The sequence below is a fragment of the Rhodamnia argentea genome, chromosome 2 (genome assembly GCF_020921035.1).
Source record: "Rhodamnia argentea isolate NSW1041297 chromosome 2, ASM2092103v1, whole genome shotgun sequence".
Lineage (NCBI taxonomy): Eukaryota > Viridiplantae > Streptophyta > Magnoliopsida > Myrtales > Myrtaceae > Rhodamnia > Rhodamnia argentea.
The window spans coordinates 25,491,951-25,516,689 of NC_063151.1; the positions used below are offsets into that span (position 1 = coordinate 25,491,951).

Genomic DNA, 24,739 nt, shown 5'->3' on the forward strand with positions numbered 1-24,739 from the left:
TTTAAGTCACAACATTCGCGTAACTCTACAATATTGACCACTGTTCATAGCTAAATGCTTCATGTACTCGCTGAGGTCAAGGCTGAACTCGATTGTAGCTCTTGCTTGCAGTTTGAGTCACCCGGTCTATACTTCAGACGAGTCTGAGAGGCTGAAAACTGCATAACGGTTGTTCGCCACATTGTCATATGCAAAGTCCAGTAAAGTCCGCAGAGGTAAACACAACTTTTAGCCTTTTCGGTATTAGTTTGACAAATTCAACGTGCAGAGAGAGATGCTTAACCAGAGGGTGCTAAATGACTATGATTTTGGACAGAAGCTTGGACATTTAGAAGGATCAGCAAGATTTGAGAAACAAAGAGCTAGGATTCAGTAGAGGGACCATTCTCTCTAGAAGTTACTCCTTTCGTGAAGGACACAAAATTTCCAGATTTTCTGTCTTCTAGTTTCAGGATGTCCAATTTAAGGGATCAATTCTCCCTCCATAGCTAACCAAATCAAGGGTTCTGGGTGTTTATGGAAAGATCTCGCGTAACTCTACCAATATGTAACAAGGATACAGATTGCATATTAAGTTAGAAATTTGCCCACTGACCAGCCTGATGGGGTAATCTTACATACGAACTTCCCCTTCTCCTTAATTTTTCAGAACATTACCATTCCTTTTTTTCTGTTGAATATTGCATTCTGTAAGGATGTAAGATCAGGCAACACTTTTATGGAATTGCAGTCCTGAATTGACAATGTTTGCAAGAATTCCAAGTCCTTCAAGCCTTGCATCTCGTTTAGCAACGGCAATGTTTTCGCTGACGACCCCTAGAGCAATTTACAAGCTGACAGTGACTCTTCAGCATTCCAATGGCCTTTGTTAGCTCTCTGATATCATTTCCAATCTACGTACGCTTCAACATTATGAGATTTCTAGTGGAATCGGGTAATTTTGGAACATTTGCTTCATATAAGTCCAATTCAAGCAGTGATTCCTGTCCTCCAATCGAGTCTGGTAGCTGTCTTGACTTGCAATCAAATAAATCTATCATCCACAACCTGATAAGATTGCTGATAGATTCAGGTAATTTAAAAAAGTAATGCATGTTTTGTGCAAATCCAACTAGGGCAATGACTTAAATCCTGAATCGAGTTTGTAGCTATGTTATCTGACTCCCATGCAGATCCAATACCTCCGGTCTTTTTAGATGAATCCTTATAACTTCATTTTTTTCTCTTCACTTGAGCAGAGGTTGTCGCATTTGACCGAAGGAAAAAAAAAAAAAGCCCCAGAGATTGTCCCATGGCAGACATAAGGATAATGGTACTGATATTTTTTTGTTATATTTGGCAGATTTTGGTGAGGTACATTTGCAGAGCTCAGATGCTATCCAATGCTAACGCCAAAACCTGTAGCTTATGTTTTCAATAACGTTGCAATTCCATCTGTATCGTCAGATCTGGGCAATGATTCATCCTATGAGATGTCTGAACTTGGATCACCATGACTTGGGCATAGCGATTCTGCTGATCTTGGCATTGATGACTCTGTGACATGAGCTCACCTATCCGGAAGCAAGTTCAAAGTATGGACTCTGTAATAAACAGTTTACACTGGACAGGATTTTCCTGGCTTAAAGTAGGCAACAGAGGTGTAAACAGCATTGTGAGTGGCAGAGGAGCAGCTTATGATAAATGATGCCATGGCCAAGGATCAGTATGACAAGGAATAACAGAAACTCACTTGGTTCATGCTCGGAGATTATCATCAGACAGTGTTGGTTATGATTTAAGCTCTGGAAAAGCAGAGTGTAGGAGCTGCTAATCCCATTGCAAACAAGACCATGCACAATCCCGAATTTACGACGTGCAAAGTCCTGCCACCGCAAGGTTACAGTCTCCGAAGGACTTAAAAATGTCATTCTTCCATCGGAAGAATGGCATAGGTTGAACAGGGTTCTTACAACTGTGCAGGAAAGGTTACCTACAGCAAAAACAGACATGGAACATATCATAGCCAGATTGAATCAAGAGACTGCTGGGAGGCAATTCTTAACAACAAAAGTATGTCCTTTGGTCCTGGAAAATTTGTTGAGTCTTGTATCCACTCATCGTCTCCAATGAAGAGAAATGGATGGTGCCTCTCCACCGTTTTGTATTTTGAGGTAAGAATTGTGATTTGTACCATCCAGAATTTCCGCTTCTACGCAGTATATCATCGGTACTTCGTTCCCCAGCTGGTCACTCCGAACTTATCCCTGTACTCTGTATATAAGCAAGTCCGGTAGTCATTTTGACAATATCTGCAGGACTAGTCAGATGTTCTCAATCGATCAAAAGGACGCAAGAATCAATTTGTTGTTGCGCTCTCCAACTGAAGTTATAATATGGTTCTTGAAGAAGTTATTACTGCTGTTAAAGAAAGCTTTCTAGATCTTATATTGTGGAAGAAATTACTCTTACCGTAAAAAAAAAAGGAAAAAATAATTACTTTTACGTAATCGAAACCATTTTTGTCTTAGAAAACACAAAGTCCCTCTAAGCATTCCCACAGTAACGTAAATCTTTATTTCACGAAACATGAATAAGACCTTCACTTTTCGTTTCTTGCGAGATTCACGAATATTACAACAGCGGTTGGTGCTCCGATCATTTTGATCCTAAAGGTGAACACGGATGCATGCTATATACACTGAATATTTCTAACGGGAACAAATAGAAAATTGCTCTGGAAGAAAAGGGCAAATAAATTCAAGGGGAAGAGAAAACCAAAGAGTAACTTTACCAACTGTAAGAGAATATGAGATGATTCTTTCTTTCTATAGTTGGCTGTTCATAACGTCCCCGCCATGACCGTAAGTCGCCTCCCATTCTTTGTAATTTCCATCAAAACCATAAGGAATCCCACATCCTATAACCACCAAACGACATGTGTCTTGAAGTCGTAGATCAGGCAAATTTTGCAACGGACAATAAAAAAGACTTAATCGCGACAGCTTCTTCAATTCCGATAGATCAGGCAACCTTCTTAAGCAACTGTGTAGGATAACCAATAACTCCAATGACTCCAATTTCTCCACGCCTTGAATCTCCGTTAGCCCCGGGCAATTTTACACTATCAAACGTTGGAGCCCCTTTAATGTTGGCATGGATAGCCTCTCGATCAATTCACTATCCCTCACGCCCAAACCGTGGAGCTTCACCAGCTGTTGTCCAAGCACATCGTCAAATTCAACCTCCCTCAGCCGACAGTTACGAAGTTCCAAACTGGACAGATTTGTCAAGTTGGAAAAGAGGGACCTTTCCATCAGCCACTTCACATCGAATAGACACAATTCTTCAAGACTGGATGGGAGCCCCATCAAAGATCGGGGTTCAACACAAGTGATCTTAAGAACACGAAGCCGAGAAAGAGTAGCCAAATTAATCGGAGGAAATGTGACATCTCTCATGATGACCTCCAATCTCTCTAGACTAGATAACTCCTCGATCCACTCTATCTTTGGAAATCCACGTATGAATTCTAACAACTGAGGAGTCTTTTCAGTTATATGAAGATTGACTAAGGTAGTTAGGTACGAAAGGTCAGGGGCGGTCCACAATAAATGAGGTGGGAACTCCAACTCCTTCAAACTCACGGGGAGCTCTGGAATCTGTTCAAGTCCATGGCACCCCACTAGATGAAGTTGTTGGAGATGAGAAAGCTGATTCATAGTTGCGGGCAATCTCCTGATATTGCTCCATGATAGATTTAGCGTCCTCAAACAGCATAGTCCCCCAATTTCACTTGGAATTTCCCCCTCCAAATTTTGACAACATGAGGCTTCCAACCTTTTGAGATTCTCTAGCATCCCTATAGTTTTCGGTAGCACTCTTAGCGCAGTCCCACTTAGATGTAAAACCTCCAATCGTTTGAGATTCCCAATACAAGCAGGTAATTCTATGATATGCGTGTCCTCCAAATTTAGCTCAATCAGGGACTCTAGCCCTCCTATGGAGTTCGGTAGCCTTTTCATCGGGGCCATGACAAGACTCATCTTCGTCAACATTTTAAGATCTCCAATAGAATGAGGCAACTCTGTGATTCCCGTCCCATCCAAGTCCAATTCAAGCAGAAATTTCAATTTTCCAATGGAGTCTGGAAGTGTTGTAAGCGCACTCGAAGATAAAGACAAATACTTCAAACGCGTCATCTCTCCAATGGAATGATGGAGTTCTCCAACATGCATTTCTTTCTATTTCTAGCGTTGACAGGGACCTAAGACCACCTAATGCAGAAGGTACTGCGAAAAGGTCGCTATGGTCGCTCCCCAGCAAAAGCGTCCTGAAAAGGTCTCCATGGTTGCTCCCCAGCCAAGACGCCCCTATGATTGTTAAGTGCTTCAGGTGCTCTAGTTTAGAGAGAGAGCCACCAACCACTAGCGAGGTTGAACAACCACGAAGAACCAATCTTTTCAAATTCTGGCATTTCGAGAAGTCAGGAGTCCTTTCTAAGCTTGGGCAATCAGCGATGTGTATAACTTTCAAGTTCTCGCTCACCTAAAAACAAAAACAAAGGATCGGACAAATCTAGAAAGGCAAATGGGTAAGTTTGGTTAGGGAGACAGATGCCCAAAAAAAAAAAGCAAACTGCATGGTGTAATGTCGTACCAGGAATTGCTTCCATCCGGCCCAATCTTCAGTAATGTCACTTCCTGAAAGCTCGAGCACGGCTAGTTTCTCGAGATATAAATTCGTCGCATTTAACTCCGAAGGACAATTACTCCAAGAGAGCCATGTTAACTTGGAGAGACAGTTCTTAAAGTCCCCTACCAAGTTCCCGCCCTCCAATTCCAAGAATCGTAGATTGGGCAGCTTTGAAAATTCGTCACTGGTGAAGTTGTACAGTTTGGATCCTCCCGTGAGTCTGAGTGCCACCACGTTGTCCGTCCCCTGGTGATGATAGGTAAAGCAAAAGGTAGACATTTCAACGGGATGACAAGCATGGTGTCATTATACAGGTCTTAGGACCTTGATTCAGTAATGAAAACACATACGGTAGCTTCGTACGTAGCTCAATTGAGAAAAGTATACCAAAGAGTTAACCATATTGACATCACTTGTTCATATAGCTGAAAACAACGACTTATACTGTACAAAGCATAGTGGTATTTATAATCCATGGGTTTAGAGAGACACTGTCGCAAGATGATAACGAAGAATTTTATTATCCATCGGTCAAATTTTTAGCTACAGAAAATAACTAGGCGATTTATAGCTCACCTCTTTCATTCGAACCACGTCCAAGGCAACCTTTGGTAACCACAACCTGCTACGCTTCCCTAGAACATCAATATCTTCACGTCGAACAATTTCTCTTCCGAGATCTCGAAGTTGATCGTGCATCCACAATTTATTAGTTTCTATTATCTTTATCAAAGACATGCGGGTAAGGACGAGTACTTCACTCTTTTGGGAAATAGCCCGAAGCTTTCCACTTATAGTACGGATGGAATATCTCTTTTCCAATGAAGTAACATGCGACGTCAAGAAATATTTCTCTCGTTGAGCATGATCTAACATGTCAAAACTAATCTTTAATTTTCCGAACACTTCCTGCTTGGGCATTAAATCTAGTTTCTTCAACGTGTCTTTCCAAATAGTTCTGTTTTTGCCGAAAAGTGAGGAGCCAACAACCTCGAGTGCTAATGGAAGTCCACCTGTTTTCTTGGTAATTTTCAGTGAGATATCTTCATATTGAGGTGGTGGGGAATCCATCCCTAAGGCATGTTGGCTAAAAAGCTTAAGAGCATAGGAAGAATCCATTTCTGCCATTTCATAAATTTTAAACTCTTTTGATCGTCCTTGGTTCCAACTACTCTCTTCGCCCTCCTCTTTGATTGGCAAAAAGTTGATGTCCCTCGTTGTAATGATAATTTTGCTCCCTAGACCAAACCAATCGCTCTTTCCGGCTAGTTTAGAGAGTTGGTCCCTCCGATCCACATCATCAAGAACAACTAGAACCTTTTTATCACGAAACCTTTCACTAATTATGTTGATCCCTACATCAACAGAATTGTGGATCTCAATAGATGTGCCCAAAATGTCCAACAACAATTGTTTTTGCAAGTCAATAATTCTACCATGCTGCGCGGATTCGCGAACATCCGAGAGAAAGCTATAGCCTTCAAATTTATTGAAGATTCGATTAAAGACGGCGCTTGCAAGAGTAGTCTTGCCGATGCCGCCCATTCCATGGATGACCACATAACGAACATCCTGAGACCCTTCATTTAACAAATCCATGATAGCTTCCACTTGATCATCGATCCCAAGTAAATGTTCGGGCAGATTTCTCCTTCTTTTCGTCAGCTTGATCAAAACCTCGTCAACAATAGTGTTGATGATTTCACCATGGCTGCCGTATTGAAACAAGAGTTTTAGCGTGAAACATGCGATAACGAAACTAGTCGGATTTCTGAACGGGGCGAGATTTCACCAAAAAGAAGATCACTTGCTTAAGTAAAAGGAAATCCCCACCTACGATGCTGGGACGAGTGGCTCAGGGATGGAAGACAATGATTACAAGGAAAGAAGAAAGAAGTAAGGATGGCAGGAGCAAGTCAAAGACAACAAAAAAAAAATGGGAGAAAATTCTTTTCTATCTGCAAAAAAATAAACTATGGAAAGATCCGAAGGGATTAGTAGGAAAATTTTCTTCTCCTCCTTGCTCGTCTCCCCATTTAAAAAAATGACTAAGTAGATTTCGAAGCGACAAACTTACCCTTTGTCCTTCAAGGCCAATCCCCTGATTCTTGCGACCTCGGTCAGAGCCTCCTTCCATTGCGGAACATCGTGGTCGAACTTCTCCTCGTGCCTCTCCAGAGCATCGAGGTACAGTCGAGTTTTGAGCTTCACATCATCAGGATCCACATCGTAGAAAATGGGTAGGATCATTTTATCTTCCGCTTTGCTCGAGCACTCCACCATGTGCGCGAGCTCGCGAAGACACCAGACATGCTGGATGCGTAGTCCCTAGAGAAGATGGGCAGATATATTTTGGAGGATTTGATGGCATGCAAAAGCTCGTCTCCAATCTTTTCGCCCTGTCGGATCTCTTCGTTGTCTCTAAAAACGCGAATCCCAGCTTTAACGAGGGAGTGATAGAGGGAATCGGTGAAGTTGAGGCGCGTGTCGGGGCCTCTGAAACTCAAGAACACCTCGAATTCGGCCCCCGAGGAAGAATCGCCATCATCGGCAAAAGCAGACATCGTCGCTGCGTCAGCCGAGTCCCTCTTTCTCTTCATCTTCCTGCAGGGGCTCAAGATCTTCACCGGATGGGATCACGGCGAGATGTCGGAGTCCTTCTTTTCGAATCTGATCCGAGATTTCTCAAGACTCGAGAGGAATTAGCGAAGCAACGAAGGCAGGAGAAGAGCAATGCGCTTTCGCTGTACTTTCTCGGATTTCGTTTGTTTTCGTCTTAGCACAGACACAGAGAAGAAGAGCGACGACTTTGACAAGTCAAGCCAATGAAGTATCGGTCCTTACTCCTTACCCCTACGTAATGTAATAGTGACTATGATCAGATGGCATCTTTTATTATTATACTCTTTGTTGTTTTTCATCTTATTTAATATAATTCATGATTATCGACTATCCTTGATTCCTCGCTGGCAATTGTAATGCAATTGACAATTTCATTACAAACGTTATTCCATTAGGGAGCTGCAGATGCAGAAACTGGACGTGCCTCTCTCAACATCGACTATTACTTTATACAATCTGTATACAAGCCACAACATTTCGACCACTGTTTGTAGCTAAATAAGGGAGGACAGGAACAATTTCTTCAATCCGCAGCTTGAAGATTCTGTGTATCAATCCGCATGCTTCTCTTAAACGCTCTAAGCATTTGACGAGGTCAAGTCCGAACACGAGCTCACCCTCTCACTTGCACACCAACTCGACAGGCCTATATCTCGCACGACTCCGAGCGGCCAAAAAATGCATAGCGGTTGTTCGCCACGTTATCATATAAAAAGTCCCGTAAAAATCTGCACAAAGGATAGAAGGTAAATTTCATACTGCTCCATCAAGTTAAAATCGCAGGATGAAATAGGAATTGGTCAGCATAGAGCACAACAAATACACTATTAGGAGATGGGAGGACTCACATGGGAACAAACTGCAAGAAAAATGCCAGCTGAGGGAAGGGTAAGTTGATATACTCCATTATCTTCAACACAGCATCCGATTTGATATATGACCTGAAATTCACAGTAAAGTTTATGCCTCCTGTTTCTTTCCTCTTTCAAATTTATCAGCTATTCCGTTGCTATGCTTCTCGATATTCCGTTTGTAGCTAAGCATATTCAAATTGGAGGACTTTTCCCCATCGTGATTGATCGCCATCGCCTCTGTTCTTCAGCTTCTTCAAAAGCTGCAACTAAATGGACTGTTTGAACTCGTGATTTGTTCACAAGGACCAGTTGTATTACCTTTCCTTCTCGACAAGCACGACGCTTGATATATCGTCCGGATCTCTTCCAGATCTCCTCAAGAGCTTCTTTCCCGCTTCGCTCTGCAGTGCTTCGAACCTGATTCTCCTGAAAAATCACCCGAAAAAGGGGGAAAAGAAGATGGGCTTCTGATAAACCTAAAAATTAAACAGAGTTCGTTTTTCACAAGCAACGAGAACAGAAAGAGAAGGCAAAGAAAAAAACAACAAAAAGCACACAATCTTACTTCCGTGCAGCAACAAAATAAGCTTGACTAACTAAATACTGAGAGAAATGCAAGTTGGACGCATCTTCAGATCGCGTTATCACTATAGTAGCGACAGCTAGAAAGTGTTTATGATGCTTAACAGCTAGCACAGTTGAGCAACAAACCATTCATCCCTTAACTGGGAAAAGAAGCAGATGCTCACCTATTTCTGTCATTCGCTCGAACAAACCTCACACCTCCATTGCATAAGTTGCACACCCCTATCAAAACACATGTATTCGATCAAAAGAAAGAACGCATATTGGATTCATGGTAAATCATTCAGCTCATCCATTCACCATCATTCTACGGCAATAACTTATCACAGTTCAACTTCCTAATAATGAAAGGCAAGCGTCTTAGAAATCCACCGAGCAATAATGGCACAATGGATCTCAGCTTTTAACCCGACTCGACACAATTAGGAAAGCAGATATCGACGACAAAAACGGAAAAATGACATGAACTCGAGTTAGATTTAACTGCAACATGTTCGACCAAAATTATTATACTTTGCAACGACACTAACACGAATTCATAATCAGAATTTGACGACGGGAACATGGATAGACCTAAAGATATCCAGCATCCTGATCAAAAAAACCTCTAAAACCGTTCCAAATCATTCTTTGAAGCACAAAATCCAAACTTGCAGCCTCTGCAACGTCCAATAAGCCATGGACTTACTGTTGAGCTCTAAAACCACAAGAATTCAATCGAATGCGAGAGCTCACCATCGAACAACATGATGGGTCTGGAGTCTTGCTCGAAGAAGCTCGAAGTGGCCTCGACCGAGGCCGCTGCATCCTTTTGGGGCGTCGATAGAGCAGCGGGCGCAGCGAATCTCCGATTCGTTACTCGCAAAGAGCTCGACGGCCTCAATCTTGCACACCCACCTGGAACAAGAAGCGCCATGATGAATCAAAGTTGTCTCCTTTGCACATTCAGGGGTGAGTTCTCTGGGTACAAGACCTTTTATTTTATTCGGATTTCTCCTTTCCGTGGTGGAAATTTGCAGGGACTTTTCCCGTTCATGTGGATGCGTATGTATCTTGACGTGGAAATTTATTTGACAAGTGTTGGATAGAGAGGGCCTAAATGATTTTTAAGACCTAATTACTGATGCTAACACGCGACACTATATGCCTAACACGTTATTTTTTAAAAAATAAAAAATTTCGACACATTAGACACATTATATATTAAATATATACTTTTTTATATACACAATAATTTATTATATATAAAATCATCAGCGAGTGAATTTTTTCTTCTTCTTTTATTAATGATTCACCATTAGATTTATTTTTTTTTTGGTTATATTAATTTTGAGGTGACTGAATAAATGACTTAAGTAATTTTTGATAAATTTACATTTTGACCCCTACTTTATTAAAAATACTTAAAATTAATCTCGTATGTGATAAAATGGCTTGTTGGGAAAGTTTGACTCACGTGTCATTGACGTGTCTAGAGCACTGACCACATGTCGATCGTATGTAAGGAAGTGTGGAAGAGTGTCGAAGTGTCAAGAGCCTTGGAGAGGGAAGACAAAAAAAGAAAAAAAAAGATAATAAAAAATTCAAAAATATAAAATATTATTTAAAATTATCTACGTCAGCACCGATCGGCCAAATGGATCGAATTGGCACAAATGCAAAAGGTTTATACTCAATTAGCAAAAAAAATTGGGACTTTTTTGAAATTTTTTAAAAACTTTTTCATTAACTATTTATTACAAGCTATACAAGCGATAATTTTTGAAAAAAATTCAAATTATTTATTTTTCCCATAACAAAAGGGTGTCTAAGGATGCATTTGTTTTATTAAAAATTTGATTATATAGTTAATGTTTCTCCATGGTAACAGTTCCAAGGAAAAATGTTGGTTTTAATTTATTTGTGGTTTATCAGAAGCAATTTCCCTAGTGCCATAAGAAGAAGTTATTTTCTCTTAATCTAAGCTTGTTGTTTTTGGTCTATAAAATCGTTTTTCGTAGTTTGATTTGTTATTCATCATCCAAACACCAAAAAATCAAAAAATAATTTATATGAAACAGCTTGTTTTTTCAAACATTATTAAAATGAGCATGCTATATTCCACCCACTAAATGACTAAACTCGCCCCCATTTACACTAAAAGACAAACATACCATCAATCATTCAATTGCTATTTAAAAAAACTGGAAAGTCTTTTCTTCATCAATGATTTTAATGAAAAAGCGAAAAAAAATCCCCAAAAAATCTCCATTGTGATACATTTAAATTGAATATTTTTTTGTAATATAAAAAATCTCAAACTATATCCATTGTGACACATTTATCCTAAAAATATTTTCTATGAAATAAAAACTATCAAACTTATACTTATGTGACATATTTACTCTAATCAAGGCTTTGTAAGATGATTTTTCAGCAAAAACAACATCGTTTCAATTTCACTTAAATCACGCGGGACATTTTGCTTTTTAGTGTCCATGTAGGTGGATTTTTGAAAGTTCTCATTGACGAAACTTTGACGGAAGAAGGTAAATATGTCACACTTATATGAGTTTAGATTTTTTATGTCATAGAAAAAAGTTTTGAATAAATGTGTCATAGTAGACATAAATTTTGAAATTTTTTGTGACTTTTGCTCTTGATTTGATAACAACTTACTTATTCGTTGTCCCTCAAATCTCAAAAGCTCACTTTCTTGGTTATTTTGTTTTAAATATTAAAGATAAATTCTTTCTTCCTTTCCGTATTAGCTAGATATTTAACATAGCATGTAAGACGTTAGAACACTAAAAGCATTATCTACAATGAGATACCCCGTGAGGTTTTTTCGTAAATACTTCATGGGTAATAATAATATTTGTCAATCCAAAATAATCATATTTCACTATAATTTTGAAAAATGATTCTTCTTTAATGCAATGTTTTGATTTAATTAAGTTTCATCTTCTAAAATTTCATATTACATATGGAACTGTTTGTTTTGGAAAATCTTCATCAAAGAGGGGGGTTTTTTTTTTTTTCTGCTTCATTTTTTTATCATTCTAGCATATGTATATGAATATAAAAGAACAACATTGATAAGAATGCATTTGGTGGCGATATATGCAACAAAAGTGAAGACATCTTTACAAATGAATGCGTTAAAATGTCATCTATATTAAAAAAAATTTTTTTTTTAGACTCTACTCGAAAGTATTCATAAACTTGCTCAACAACATAGAAAAAAAAAGGTGTTTTGGAAATCTCTCTATTCGGCGAAACTAATTTTTATGAAAGTAATAATAAATAATAAATAAACATAATGCTTTTAATATACATAGAAAACCTATAATAAACAAAACTAGATATATATAATTCTTAATTATGGTAAGTAGATCCAGCATAGAAGTAAAAAACTTTAACAAAAAAGGAAAGTAAATAAATTTGGACAGCCACTTTAAATTGTAATTGAATGGTTGAGGGCAACTTTAGGTTATCAAGAAAAGGTCGTCACCTACATGAATTACTGATTAGTGGACTCGAGCTTTTTTTTTTTAAATTAATTTTTCCCCCAATTTTTTTTTTTTTTGGCCTTGAGAAATTTGACGAAGAAACGACCTGTTTTGTCCGAGAGAGGGAGAAAGAGAAGGAAACGGCAAAGCTTGTGTGCGCACACACTGCGGCGTCGCTCTCTGCACAAGGCAAAGCGAAGGCGAATTAGCAGCTGAGTTTTCTTGAGAGAGAGAGAGAGAGAGAGAGAGAGAGAGAGGGGACGGTGAAACGAGTGAGAGATCAGCATGGGTTGGATCGGCGAGACCGTGGACTCTATTCGGAGTATTCAGATCCGTCAGCTCCTCACTCAGGCCGTCAGTCTTGGTTCGTCCCACCAATTTTTTTTCCTTTTCTTCCCGTATTGTTCGGCATTCTCTATTTTCCTTCGTTCGTCCTGCTAAGAAATGGAGATGAAATTGGAGGATGGAGTTTCCAAAGTTTTGATTTTTTATACGGGGTAGGCCTGATGGGAAGTGAATTCGATTTGGGTTTCTTTAAACCTCTCTGTTTGTCGATTCTTTTTGGAGAAAACTCGTGTTAAAGTAGATTGAAAACGTTGATAGGTTGATATTGATGGGGTTTCCGTTTTGATTGCTTGGATGTCCTAATTCTTTATATGTTTTTATCTTTTTTCTTGTTGAGAAGGAGATATTGCTCTCATAAGTTGTGTATGTTCTTTTTTGGTTTAGGCATGATTGTCACATCTGCACTAATTATATGGAAGGCTTTGATGTGCATCACTGGCAGTGAATCTCCCGTTGTTGTTGTTCTCTCTGGGAGCATGGAACCAGGGTTTAAGAGGGTATGTATTTTATTCTATTGATGGTGATCTATTTCTTCATGTTTTGTGTGAGGCTTACTTCTAAGATCTTTCATTTTAAGTTTTGCTAGCTGAGGCGTATAGAATTTGGTCCATTTCTACAGTCTTGTTCCACGAATTCATCAAGCTCATGTAGTCGATTGTAAAACCTACAAAGCCCATAAGTCAGAATTGCAAATATTTATAGATCATTGGTAGTTGTCTGTGGCTTCACTTTTCACGTCTTTTGTTTTGTATGCCAGTTTCCACAACGTTATTTAATCGGTTCCTCTGAACCTCTGCCACATTGTCTCAGATGTTTACATGACATTGTTAGAGCTCCATGTTTTGGTGGTCATCTTTGTATTGTTCCTCGACACTTCTTAGAGGTTGCAATGCTTTAAAGTAGGCACGTTAGTAGAGAACAGTGTACATGGTTTAATGACCACTTTAGCTCTTAGAACCATGGCCCAGGTTCTCTGTTTTGTTTTGGTTTTTCAGTTTATGTTACCCATAACCGGTTGGATCCATCTCCTCAGCATCCTTTGTGAAAACTGCAAGAATTATTTGACTGATCCACTGCAGTGCTACAGTTTGACAGTATATTTATGTAACTGCCTCTCTTACTTCAATTTTTTGTCCCACTGGACAAACTTGTATATATATTTCAGGGGAAGAAGTGAAATTCATCATAAAAATTGTCTGATTTTCTAATTTTTAAGGTGCTTGACCTCCTGACTAGCTCGTAGATGGCAAACACATTGTCTAAGTGCATCTTTTGAGCAACAAAGCTCTGGTTTTCAGATGCTTTGTATTGCAAGCTTGGATAGCTTCGTGCTTTTATTTTGATGCCAAACTTTATGTTGTGAATCCTACCTTTATATTCATTGGTTTGTACTGTGTCTTGCCTTTGTCAGCTAATGAATCCCTTAAACCTGATTTGCAGGGAGATATATTGTTCTTGCACATGAGTAAGGATCCTATTCGAGCTGGAGAAATTGTTGTTTTTAATATCGATGTAAGCTCCTTTTCCCTGCATATGTTATGATACTTTAGTTCTTATAACCTTGGGATTACCAGCATCCTACACTACCTCATTTTCTCCTGATAACTTGTGATTCTTGCTTTTTTATAGCTCGTTTTTCCACTGCATTTTTTGGTTCTTGCTCCTCTGATAGTCTTTTCTCATATTCAGGGCCGTGAAATTCCGATTGTGCATCGTGTAATAAAGGTATCTCTCGAAGATCTTAACCTGCCTAGTTACATGATTTCTGGTTTTAAGCAACTTGAAAATTTGCCTAAATGGAAGAAAACCATGCCTAAATATTACTCCTTCACATGCTGGTGATCTCCATTTTCTTAGTGGACATTTTGGCTCCCAGTGTGGGAGGTTTTCACTACATCAGTCTAAATTTTTTTTATATCTTGTAGCTCAGCCTTCTTTTCTTAATCATTTTCTTTGATTTGCATTCCAATTTCTCTTTGCATATTGGCTAGTTAGATCAGCTTGTAGTTTCCTTACTTGACATTCCACCTCAATTATGTAAAGCATACGTGTCTCTTTATGTTGAACCTTCTAGATTAGTTTGCTTGAGTTTGGGTCTTGAAGTATGAGAAAAGAAAAGGCTAGGGGAAAAAGCATCCTTTCGACATCAGTCTAATGAGCAATGTTCTCTGCTAGACAAAATGACCTATTATCCCTGCAGGTACATGAACGCCAAGATACTGGAGAGGTTGATGTCCTCACAAAAGGTGCCAGTTACTAAATCAGACGCTATTTGCCTAATGTTTCAGTGTGGTGTGGTCAGACTATAGCTTGGTTTATTTGTCTGTTCAGGTCCTAACACTTTGTTTTATTTCTTTCCTATATTGACAGGTGACAACAATTATGGAGATGACAGGCTCTTATATGCTCATGGGCAGCTGTGGCTTCAGCGGCACCACATTATGGGAAGAGCTGTTGGGTAAAGCTTTTGTCTATGACCTCCTAGAGTGTTGTACTAGAGTTTCTCACTTTAAAAGCCTTCTTTTTCTGTTTTATGTTCTTTATTCCTTATTCCTTATTCCTATATTCCTGACCCTGATTGTATACAGGTTCTTACCTTATGTTGGTTGGGTTACCATCATAATGACTGAGAAACCTGTAATCAAGGTATGTCTTTATAAATATTTAGCAGGCATTTTTCGCTCTTAATGTATTTTTTCAAGGATACCCAAATGGATTTACCTTGTGCTGGTTGGATTTACATTTATGTTGTGGTAGGATATGCATTATGGATGGCGTAATGTCTTTTGCTAGCTATTTTTGAAGAAAACTTTATGGGCATTCTTTTTTTATTCTGGTCATCTTGTTCCTTTGCAGTATATACTTATTGGTGCGCTAGGGCTGCTTGTAATCACTTCAAAGGACTGATGGAGCCTGTGTTCTGGGATTTGTGACGCGAAGGACAATCAATGCCTCCGGCTGTCATACTATTGGGTTTCAATTTTCCTTGTATCTTGGTAGTTTGACAAAAGAGCGGATCTCAATATAAAAACAGAAAGCAGAGTCTTAAGGATTTTGATTTTCATGATTGACTTTTGTTGCAGCCATTAGTCCCATATTTAAGTGGATATTTTCCATATTGATGACGGATGACTCTTCTCAGCAGATACCTGATGATCCTGTCTGGTCTCGACTAAATTTTCATTTGAAATCAGAACAAATGGCTGCTTGAAACTATATGCTGTTGTCTAACAAAGCTTGCTGTCATTTTTTGTTGGGACTGTATCCATGGTCAAAGAACCTCAACAGCCTCTTGTGCATCGCACAATTTGGGGGCTAGGTTTTTAAGAGCTATTTCGTCAACAAATCCAATTTAGAGATCTTGCACAAATTTGTAGATATAAGTGGCAAGTCATAATTGAGAAGAATGTATGGAAGTGGCCAAACTCTGTAGTTGAGGCGGGAGCTAACTCAATTGAAACCTCTAATTGCCACAATCATTAAAATAATCTTTAACCATACAAAGAATAGCTCTGGCCAGTGCAACGGTGGTAGAAAAAAAATCAAGGCAAGATTCAAAGCCATTCTGAACCACATGAAATCATCATTTTCAGGCAATTTCATCAACATTTCTGGTTTTGGTTTTTTCTTTTTCAATGAAGTTCAAAGTACATTTCTGCTTTGACCAAAAAAAAAAAAGAAAAAAGTACATTTGTGCCATTTTAAAACTTTCCTCTCAGCACAACACACAATTCTGCAATATTCAAATCAGCAGGATCAAAACTTAAAGCAAAAATTTCCAAGAACGACCTACTCTCGAACTAACCTGGGTTAGTGTTGACAAGAATACTACGATGCTCTTGATGCTACACTAACAGATAAAAGATAGAAAAGAGGAAAAAGGATAAACTTTTTGAAGCAGAGACCTCAAGATCACAATTTGAACTCGCAAAAGCAATCCGGCAATGCAGATCCTCTTCCCATTACAAAATCATCTCTATGTGCCTCCCAAAGTGCTCGCGCCAACCTTTTCCCTCTGAAGCCCATGTAAGTAAGTTCTGAAAATGCTCTTCTGCTCAAGAAAAGAGTTTTGTGCAGGCCCTTGAAGGCGCGCATGGCTGCAACCATCTTGTCCATGTTCCCAAAGTATGTAGCCATGTAGGCATCGCTATTTATTGAAACATAGTAATCCAAAGCGGCTTTTGTGTTCCCATGCATGTTTCCGAAATCCTCACCACTGAGAAGCGCAGATTTGGTGACCACATTAGTGTAGACAGATGTCAGCCCTTCAATTTCCATGATGCCATCACCAGCAGCAAGATAAATATGTGTATTGGTAGGGATCCGAAGAGCCTTGAGTATAAAGGCCGTCTCTTTTGGTGTAAGGGGGCATTTTCCCCGTCTTCTCCAAATTTTGGCCAGATCACCAGTCCACGGTTTTTTATCTCCCCGAGCTGCTTTGATGGCTTCCATAGAGGATGGTGAGAGACCTGTGTACTCACATTGGCTGTAAGCAACCATGTCGGGTTCAAAACGGAGGTGAAGTGCAAGAAAGGGCTTCGGTATGGCCAGGAGGAGCTCAGAAGCTTTCTTCTCCAAAGATTTGGTCAAGTGTAATGCACTGTAACAGCCTTGACAGAAAGCAGCCTTTGCATACTCTGGATATCTGCACTATATATGATAAGCATCAGATGAGAACAGACAGAACATAATAAGGGGGAAAGCAAATTTCCATGGAAGTAGGGACAAAGATTCACATCTTTTGCTTTCTTAAAAACAGGATGATGAAGGCCTTCTAAACACCAGCAAAATGGAATCATCCCAAATGGAAAGTAAGGGAAAAAAAGAGAGAAAGATGTGGTGGACCAACTGAAATCTTTTTCTTTAACCATGAGACACACATGACCCAAGGAAATACCAGTCCATCAGTGTTAACTTTGGCCATCGTTGTTAATCAGTTCAAAGACCTCTTGGAATGAAAACGTCCATCATCCACTTAAGGCCACACTCCTCACACATGGGAAACGCTAAAAAAGAGCCAACAAACGTGAGAAAGGTGCAGAATCATACCTATCCCGTCTTTGGCTCATTGCTGGTGTAAAAGATATATATTGATGTTCCAATAAAGATGGAAGGACACTTTCAAGGTAATCAAATTGGCCTTTGCGTTTGCTAGAATCTACTGGAAAGGGTTCCTTCGATGCAAACTCCGGGGGCAACTCTTTAGCAACTCTCACAAAGCCAGTCATTTGTTGAATGAAGTAGTCAACGTCAAAGACATCTGCAAAACCACTGAAGATGAGGAATTGCATTAGACAAGGTTTCTGTATAGTGGACTTCATAATCTTCTTCCTCAAAATCTTATTATACTTGTAACTCTTACTATACTCTGTTGAATATCCAAAAGATAAAATGCAGAAAGGTGTGCATGTTCATTTGAGATAGCTTATCCGCATGCCGCTACACTTCCTCACCATTTTTATTTTTATTTTTGCTTTTATTTTTTGGCGAACAAACTAGAGGACAAATTGAACCTCTGTTTATGAAATGCCCCAAGTTCCTGAAAATAATCTTCATCTCTCTTCTGATTTCTTATATTTTTCTTCTTTTCCATATTCCATAGCTTGTGTTCCACAAATGCATCTGTATTTTGCTCAAGCCACATTTCTACCAAACTTGCAAGTGCCAAATGCCGTGGGGAAAAGCAGATAGGGAGGAATACCTTGATTCATTCCAGTAGGCTGCAACTTCAAATTTTGGCATAACAAGTGTGGCGTTCAACAGACGAGCAATGCCAATACCATCACATAGCTGCAGATATCACATTTAGCAAAATTAGCAAGTAATACTTGAATCTTATCCACAAGGACATGAAGCTTGCAACTTGACATTTACTAAGCTCTCACATCTCTTCTCATCTGATTGAGGCCACCGTAGCAATCGATTCGGATGTATCCATTACTCTTCTCTGAGAGAGCTGCAGCAATTCAACAAAAACCAATGCAATTGTCTGCAATGAAAGCCAATTCAAAATCTATCTCAGAATATCTATAATAAACCAGATATCCTAATCAAGCCTAACTGCATCCATATCCCAAGGAGTGTCAACCCGAGTTTCAACAAGCACAACCAACAAACAAGAGCTGAGTTTCACATTCACCCTTAAAAGGACATATGAACCATATGAGACACTCATGGTTTTACTAGTCGACCCCAGCAAATGAATAGCATTTTGAAAGTTCAAGCTCTCTGCCATGCTAAACAAACTTGTTTCCGATCCCTGTATCCATTCAACGCATTGCTACTTTAATATTTCTAGTAACAAGATAGTCGCCGGAGGGTAAACAAACACAATAATTGCGCATTCCAGTGTTGATAAACAAGAAAACCACACTTACGGATCAGATGTCCTTGAAGCCACCATTTGCAAGGTCTCCATTCCAACATCCTCCTCACGCTCCATATGTCGACATTCTCTCTGCGACAGAATACCATAATTCTCAAATTTTCGGAAACGACTTTGAAGTGCCAATTCCGACACACTGCCGACGCATTACAAGCGCTACGTAATTAAACTGTTGTAACGAATCATTTATCTCGAGCTGAATTCGAGTAGCTCAAATCAAGACAATAACGAGAAGCTTCGACCAAAATCTCCCGCGAATGTACCCAACTAAAGATGCTATTTCCTCGAAAAGCAGGACAAGAGAGGAGTCAACAGATTACATGTACTGCATACCTGGAAAGGGACGAGAAGGAGGTCTGAGAGAAGATAGAACGAGGAGCGAGCACGGAAATGGCGAGGAGGACAGAGAGAGTGACCACCAATACGCTGAACAGCGGTTTTACCGATACTGCCGGGAGTTGAATCATACCGACGATCGGAGACGTGAGGCCTCCTGCGATTCCTTCTCTAGATGCGATCTAAGTCGGCGTAACACCGGAGGACGATCAATAATCACCGTGCAGGTAGAACGTAGATCACAGAACCGAACGAAGAAGAGGAAGAAGAGGAAGATGGCCGTGAATCCGGGGGCGGACGCTCGAAACTCTGGTACCGCACAAGGTTGGGCTCAGGCCCATACAGCTTCCGCAAAGCCCGGCCCGATTGGCCCAAATGAATGGGAAAGGCACGCGCTTCTCTCTTTTCATCCTTTGCTTCTCTAATATTTGCACAAACATCTTTTTCAACATATCATATCATATAAGTGGATTAAACATATTGTTTTACTCAAATTTATTGACGGTATCATTGTAGAAGCACGATTTTACCCGTATTAGATGTATAGAACATTGAAGATCGTCATTATTGATCCAGCCTAGTAAAAAATATCCATTAGCGAGTAAAGGGTGCTCGTTAAATTCAGTACATATTTGCGAAATTTGGTAAAAATAAAGTCCGGCCTTGTTGGCGCCCCGTCTTCTAGAAATTAGGAAGAAGATCACGTCATTTAGAGGCTAAATAACGAAATAAGAAATAATAAGAGAAAAGAGGGAAGCACTGCATGCCAGAGTGGAAAACAAAGCAAAAACCAGCATCAAGTAGTCATACAAATCTAAAATAACTATATCAATTGAATAGACCCTAACCATGAAGTGACACTTTGCATGGCGCATGCTTGTTACAAAAGGCAGCTTTAAAAATCGCAGCTAACACATGTAGTTCTTTTAATTGACTAACAAGCAGAGCATTCTGAGTCCAAGATATCCGCAAAACTAAGCGACCCCGGATCGGCAACACGCATATTCAACATAAACAACAGACATGGGACGAGCCACATGACACCTCCTCAGCTCTGCTCCTCCGCCTCTGCGGCTTCCCTCTCTTCTGCAGCAGCCGCCATCAATTCATCGAAGTTTTCCGTCTTCCCAAGTACTATCTCGATCTGAAACAAGCATTTCACAACAGTAGTTCAGAAAAGTTGACAAAGGAACTCAGGAGAGAAACTTATGGGCTGTATCATCGGCAGACAGAGAATCGATTCATCATAATTCGATATCGAATACTAAATCACAGAGGAAAGCCAGCAAACAGAAACATAGCAGAATGCAATGTTGCCTTGCTTCGCACCGTGTTGCCTCCTCCTCAAGTACTAAAGAAATTGTATCTAAAAGGCAGCAAAAGATTCCGTTAATAGTTTCAGCTACAGCGCACAGCTCACGGGTGATGGACTTTCTCTCGACTATGACAATCACCCTTTCTATCCCTAAAACCAAAACTTGCCATCCTTAGATTAACACATCCAGCCAAGATCAATCACATATTAAGTTTCAATTTATTTGACAGGCTAATCCATGTTCTCCTTGTTCTTTTTTTCTCTAAAGATAGTGGAGGAAAATTATCCCTCATATGCCCTAGCCACTGTCTTCTAATAAACTTGTGTTATGTGTACCTTAGCCTTCTGCACCGGTCTTCCTCTGGAATCATCCTTGATATCAACAGTAGATGTCATGATTTCTGCAATCATATTATGAAAAACCATTTACTAACATTCCTGCAAGTTCCTTCTCAGATATGAACAAAAAGACAACTCACTCTTCTCAACAGCCAAGCCATTGTTCTTCAAAATTTCTGCCACTGTCACCACTGTCGCAATAGCTGCAGTAGCAAGATGGATTTCCATGAATGATATGTAGAATGAAGATAGCACAAACTGCCGAAAACAACTACATCCGTACAAACAATGTAATTCAGCTCATTTTTTCCCCGCATAAATGATTCCTAATTCTAGCGTGCGTTTGTTTCACTGAAAATTGCTCGAGAAAGAAAATATTTTCCATAGATATCATTTTCAAGGAAAATGGTTAATTTTCATTTATTTAGTGGTTTAGGGAAAGTAATTTCCTTCTTGCTAGAAGGGGAAGCCGTTAGTAGATTGATTAGTTTTCTGTCATCAAAACACCGGAAAGTCAGAAAACAATTTTCCAGAAACAGTTTTTTTTTAAAAAAAAGGATCCCTAGATTTCAAAGAGTAAAAAAAATGAGATTACATTATTAAGCATCTCAGCAATTCACAACTAAAAGCTAGTCCTTCAACCATTTTACATGCTACATAAGCCCTCATGCAACACGTAAGCTAGTCCTTCAATCTATGCTGACACATTAACAGCCATTTGAGTTAACTGCAGGTAATCAACTGTTCTTCTCTTTCTTTCTCAAGGGTAGGACTACGAGTACTTTACTGAAAAAGCTATTACAATAAAGTAGAGTCACAATTTTACAAAGCACCATATGGCTATGCCAGGGATATCATGAAGACAAATCATGAAACCAAACAAGGAATTTAAAAAAGTGAAAGATAATTCTTCCCAAATGACTCAGAATAGCCTGAAGACAAGGCACCATAGCTATGCTCTGGACTAACTAGATCTGGAAGGGTAGATTAAATCAATGGCACAACCAGGATAAATCCTGAAGAAAGGTCTGGAAAGGAACTGTGCAAACGAAAACCCGAGGGAGGCAAACGAGGTAAGATGTACACTTCAAAACTCTCAACATAGTCTAGCCCATGCACATAGCTCAAATGGAGAAAGAAGTAGCGTAAAACCAAGGCTTACAGAAAAATCCGCAAACAGAAACAACAAAAATGAAAGGCTAAGAAGGTTTGCTCATACAGCTTCCAACCATTTCAGTCCAAAATATCACACAAACATAGCTAAGCCGCATGTTGATTGACTACTGATGCAGCACGGTATGCGTGCACACAATAATCAGGCTGACAAATATCGCAACGAATGAATACCAGACATTCAATAACTGAAGAGAAGCACAAATTTCTTGCAAGACACCCAGATTCAGTCAGGCTGATATTTGGCAACTGTTTCATCTAAACGAGCCGCACGTTTGCAAAAAAACAAAAAAACTACTAAGCTTGTACAGGCTAGCTATCGGGTCAAAACACAGTACCCATTCCCAAAGCTGAGAGCTCGACCTCATTGTGTTGCTGCATATACCTCTGCAAACCACCAGAAGCAACATGTCAAACCTAAAAAGGCTAGAACTAAACAGCAATCAAACAACCTTATTAGCACCGACTAGGAAAAATTTCCAACCGTCATCAAACGGCGGCCTCCGACCTCGTTCGGTTCGTCCCGGACAAGAATACGAGGGGAAAAAGGACGGGGGTACCTTGGCGAGATTGACGTAGAAGAAGAGCGGCTTCTTGGTGTTGGAGACCTGAATGCGGTTCTTCTTGTGGGCGTCGGTGATGGCGATGTTGTTGACTCCCTCGGTAACCTCCTCCATCGGACCTCAGATTTTTCTTGGGCACGAAAACCTTTTGGCAAAAACCCTAACCCCCTGGAATTGCAACCCCCCCCCACGCTCTTTTGTCTCTCTCCTCCTCCTCTCCTTCCTTGCGCAGTAACCTTCCCCTTGAAGGCGCGATCTTTGAGCTAGGTTTTCTGCATAAGGCTCAACTGTTCAATGCCAGGCCCAGGCCCATTGATCAGCCCATTTGCCAGGTAGCAAGGAGACGGAGGTAGAAAAAGGGATCGATTTGTCAGATGGAGGGACACACATGAGGATAGAATCATCGTTGGGTCCTCTACGAGACTACGACCCATCATTCCGATAGATGGGGGTAAGCTAATCAACTTGGATATTAAGGAACTCTATTATCTTTTTACTTTGTATTAGTTATAATATTAAAAAAAAAAAGTGCAGCTGATTTGGTCGAGTCATTTCTTGAAATAAACTCATCTGACGAGAATTTGCCATGCATAAAAGTGTATATCAACCGGAAAAGGTATGTATAAAGATAATTTGTCCCAAGGAGTAATCCTTGAATTCAGTCTGTTTTATGGATTTGGAAAAGTATAGATTTTTAAGAACGGAAATTTTATGATATTTTGGGAATATGTTATGATGCTTGTCCACGTACCCATAACAATTTTTGCATTGAACCCACAATTGCATGATTGCTTGTTAAACCTTGTGAATTGTTTGAAAGTAGGATACTCCAAATTCGAGAGTCCAAGAGTTTTATAAAACGTTCTTGGTGGAAAAAAAAAAAAAAAAAGGTGAAGAGCGCTTTCTTATCTTCTATTTCTTTTTTAAAAACATATAATGAGTGCTCTCAAGATAATGCCTTGAGAGAGGATCTTGCCCCGCGCTTCACCTGGCCTAACTTTCTTATCAAGGCCCGTACATGACACGAGAATCTCACAAGAACTTTCGGGCGAGTCCGGCCAGAGCCACGCACGAATGAGCCGAGGGTCGATGGTGATCGAGGAGGTTTTTCTTTGTTATTATTTATTTCTGTGCTATTGTGATTAATTATAAGGTATATCAACCTATCTATTTCTCAACAATAATAATAATAAAGGTCGCCACGAGGACCAAACAACAATAATCTCCACCAATCCTTTGCAACCCAAGAAGAAAAAACCGCGAACGAGGCCGGTTTCTATCAGTCATCATGCGGAGCGTTTGTTTTCCCAAGGGGACATGGCCAGTCTTCATCTTCTTTCAACCCTGCGTCTCGGGATTCAGAATGGAAAGCGATGGCTTCCAACCGAGTTCCATGCATCTCCTCCTTTCACCTCTGAAATTCAGATCTCCTAGTGATTTACGTACGTCACGAGGTCCAGGGATGCGTAAGCGATCAGTCTAATCTTGCGGGGCTAAATCAAAAACAGCTGTTTCGCATCAACGAGGGAAACGTTTCCTTTTTCTTTTTGTTCCTTTTTGTTCCTCTTTTCCACTCAACTTCATCCTCGAAGAAATGAATTTTCCATGGTGACTTTTCTAAAATAATGATAGTTGAACGATTACGAGAATAATAATATATTATTTGTTATAAATTTTTAAATATGTGGACCTCACAACAATTTTAAATTTATTGTTATATATTTTTTGTGGTCTAGAATAGATGATTAGCATAACAGTCACTTAAAAGTTATTATGTAATCAATTCTCTTTCATTCATGACAAGATAGATGGAAAAACCTTTTTGCCTTCTTAGATTTGCTTAATTCAAATCTCTGAGGCTAAACATTTCGCAAGTTTTATTATTATTTTTTTTATAGTTGATTTCTACCTCCAAGTGCGCTCCTTCCAATCAATCCAAATCCCAAATCTAGTCTTGGACATTGCAATTTGATCCTATTGCTCCATGGGCCTCGTCACTTCTCAATGTCGCAATATGCTATATACCATTGCAAAGTCTCAAGAATCGCAAATTGGCA

At 39.6% G+C, this 24,739-nt stretch overlaps 6 protein-coding genes across 9 annotated transcripts; 1 reads left to right on the forward strand and 5 right to left on the reverse strand.

Moving 5' to 3' along the window:
* Window positions 1-2,151: 2,151 nt before the first annotated feature.
* Window positions 2,152-4,265, reverse strand: LOC125313746 (plant intracellular Ras-group-related LRR protein 5-like). Its single transcript, XM_048273754.1, has 2 exons — window positions 2,778-4,265; window positions 2,152-2,253 (listed from the first exon to the last, which is right to left on the reverse strand). The coding sequence occupies exon 1, from the start codon at window positions 4,215-4,217 to the stop codon at window positions 3,099-3,101; it is 1,119 nt and encodes a 372-aa protein (XP_048129711.1). The 5' UTR covers window positions 4,218-4,265; the 3' UTR covers window positions 2,152-2,253; window positions 2,778-3,098.
* Window positions 4,224-7,417, reverse strand: LOC115731976 (disease resistance protein L6-like). The gene is made up of 5 exons (XM_048273517.1): window positions 6,752-7,417; window positions 5,251-6,385; window positions 4,639-4,920; window positions 4,273-4,527; window positions 4,224-4,229 (listed from the first exon to the last, which is right to left on the reverse strand). Exons 1-5 carry the CDS (start codon window positions 6,955-6,957, stop codon window positions 4,224-4,226), a joined length of 1,884 nt encoding a protein of 627 aa, XP_048129474.1. The 5' UTR covers window positions 6,958-7,417.
* A 207-nt stretch (window positions 7,418-7,624) lies between these two features.
* LOC115731975 (DCC family protein At1g52590, chloroplastic) lies at window positions 7,625-9,773 on the reverse strand. Its single transcript, XM_048273782.1, has 5 exons — window positions 9,471-9,773; window positions 8,900-8,957; window positions 8,469-8,576; window positions 8,145-8,237; window positions 7,625-8,024 (listed from the first exon to the last, which is right to left on the reverse strand). Exons 1-5 carry the CDS (start codon window positions 9,649-9,651, stop codon window positions 7,943-7,945), a joined length of 522 nt encoding a protein of 173 aa, XP_048129739.1. The 5' UTR covers window positions 9,652-9,773; the 3' UTR covers window positions 7,625-7,942.
* A 2,555-nt stretch (window positions 9,774-12,328) lies between these two features.
* LOC115737550 (signal peptidase complex catalytic subunit SEC11A) lies at window positions 12,329-15,715 on the forward strand. The gene is made up of 8 exons (XM_030669724.2): window positions 12,329-12,590; window positions 12,956-13,068; window positions 14,012-14,083; window positions 14,261-14,296; window positions 14,772-14,817; window positions 14,942-15,029; window positions 15,160-15,217; window positions 15,428-15,715. The coding sequence occupies exons 1-8, from the start codon at window positions 12,512-12,514 to the stop codon at window positions 15,476-15,478; spliced, it is 543 nt and encodes a 180-aa protein (XP_030525584.1). The 5' UTR covers window positions 12,329-12,511; the 3' UTR covers window positions 15,479-15,715.
* Window positions 15,716-16,443: 728 nt separating this feature from the next.
* Window positions 16,444-19,634, reverse strand: LOC115737531 (O-fucosyltransferase 13). 4 transcript variants are annotated; one of them, XM_030669696.2, is made up of 6 exons: window positions 19,290-19,634; window positions 18,949-19,028; window positions 18,457-18,527; window positions 18,273-18,361; window positions 17,621-17,842; window positions 16,444-17,216 (listed from the first exon to the last, which is right to left on the reverse strand). In XM_030669696.2, exons 1-6 carry the CDS (start codon window positions 19,421-19,423, stop codon window positions 16,484-16,486), a joined length of 1,329 nt encoding a protein of 442 aa, XP_030525556.2. In that variant the 5' UTR covers window positions 19,424-19,634; the 3' UTR covers window positions 16,444-16,483. The 4 variants fall into 4 exon arrangements, with proteins under 4 accessions (XP_030525556.2, XP_030525557.2, XP_030525559.2 ...); XM_030669697.2 differs by having other exon boundaries at window positions 18,457-18,531; window positions 18,953-19,028; window positions 19,290-19,631; XM_030669699.2 differs by having other exon boundaries at window positions 18,457-18,560; window positions 19,290-19,351.
* Window positions 19,635-20,103: 469 nt separating this feature from the next.
* Window positions 20,104-22,912, reverse strand: LOC115737576 (uncharacterized protein At2g34160-like). The gene is made up of 5 exons (XM_030669762.2): window positions 22,680-22,912; window positions 22,458-22,506; window positions 21,087-21,149; window positions 20,944-21,008; window positions 20,104-20,436 (listed from the first exon to the last, which is right to left on the reverse strand). Exons 1-5 carry the CDS (start codon window positions 22,794-22,796, stop codon window positions 20,341-20,343), a joined length of 390 nt encoding a protein of 129 aa, XP_030525622.2. The 5' UTR covers window positions 22,797-22,912; the 3' UTR covers window positions 20,104-20,340.
* Between the last annotated feature and the right edge of the window lie 1,827 nt (window positions 22,913-24,739).

Bases quoted from the DNA above. Each gene is read 5' to 3' on its own strand.
- LOC115737550 (XM_030669724.2), top strand. From the start codon at position 12,512: ATGGGTTGGATCGGCGAGACCGTGGACTCTATTCGGAGTATTCAGATC. The intron at 13,069-14,011 runs GTATGTATTTTA...CCTGATTTGCAG, and splicing joins TGGAACCAGGGTTTAAGAGG to GGAGATATATTGTTCTTGCA. The intron at 14,297-14,771 runs GTATCTCTCGAA...TTATCCCTGCAG, and splicing joins TTGTGCATCGTGTAATAAAG to GTACATGAACGCCAAGATAC.
- LOC115731976 (XM_048273517.1), bottom strand. From the start codon at position 6,957: ATGGTGGAGTGCTCGAGCAAAGCGGAAGATAAAATGATCCTACCCATT. The intron at 6,386-6,751 runs GTAAGTTTGTCG...TCAATACGGCAG, and splicing joins TTGGCCTTGAAGGACAAAGG to CCATGGTGAAATCATCAACA. The intron at 4,528-4,638 runs GTACGACATTAC...TTTTGTTTTTAG, and splicing joins CCGGATGGAAGCAATTCCTG to GTGAGCGAGAACTTGAAAGT.
- LOC115737576 (XM_030669762.2), bottom strand. From the start codon at position 22,796: ATGGAGGAGGTTACCGAGGGAGTCAACAACATCGCCATCACCGACGCC. The intron at 22,507-22,679 runs GTACCCCCGTCC...GGTGGTTTGCAG, and splicing joins TCTACGTCAATCTCGCCAAG to AGGTATATGCAGCAACACAA. The intron at 20,437-20,943 runs GTACACATAACA...TGCTTGTTTCAG, and splicing joins GACCGGTGCAGAAGGCTAAG to ATCGAGATAGTACTTGGGAA.
- LOC115731975 (XM_048273782.1), bottom strand. From the start codon at position 9,651: ATGGCGCTTCTTGTTCCAGGTGGGTGTGCAAGATTGAGGCCGTCGAGC. The intron at 8,958-9,470 runs GTGAGCTCTCGC...GTGTTTTGATAG, and splicing joins ACCCATCATGTTGTTCGATG to GGGTGTGCAACTTATGCAAT. The intron at 8,238-8,468 runs GTAATACAACTG...TGTGAATTTCAG, and splicing joins GTGCTTGTCGAGAAGGAAAG to GTCATATATCAAATCGGATG.
- LOC115737531 (XM_030669696.2), bottom strand. From the start codon at position 19,423: ATGATTCAACTCCCGGCAGTATCGGTAAAACCGCTGTTCAGCGTATTG. The intron at 18,362-18,456 runs GTGAGAGCTTAG...TGATATCTGCAG, and splicing joins TCAATCAGATGAGAAGAGAT to CTATGTGATGGTATTGGCAT. The intron at 17,843-18,272 runs GTATTCCTCCCT...CCTCATCTTCAG, and splicing joins GCCTACTGGAATGAATCAAG to TGGTTTTGCAGATGTCTTTG.
- LOC125313746 (XM_048273754.1), bottom strand. From the start codon at position 4,217: ATGCATGTTGGAGAACTCCATCATTCCATTGGAGAGATGACGCGTTTG.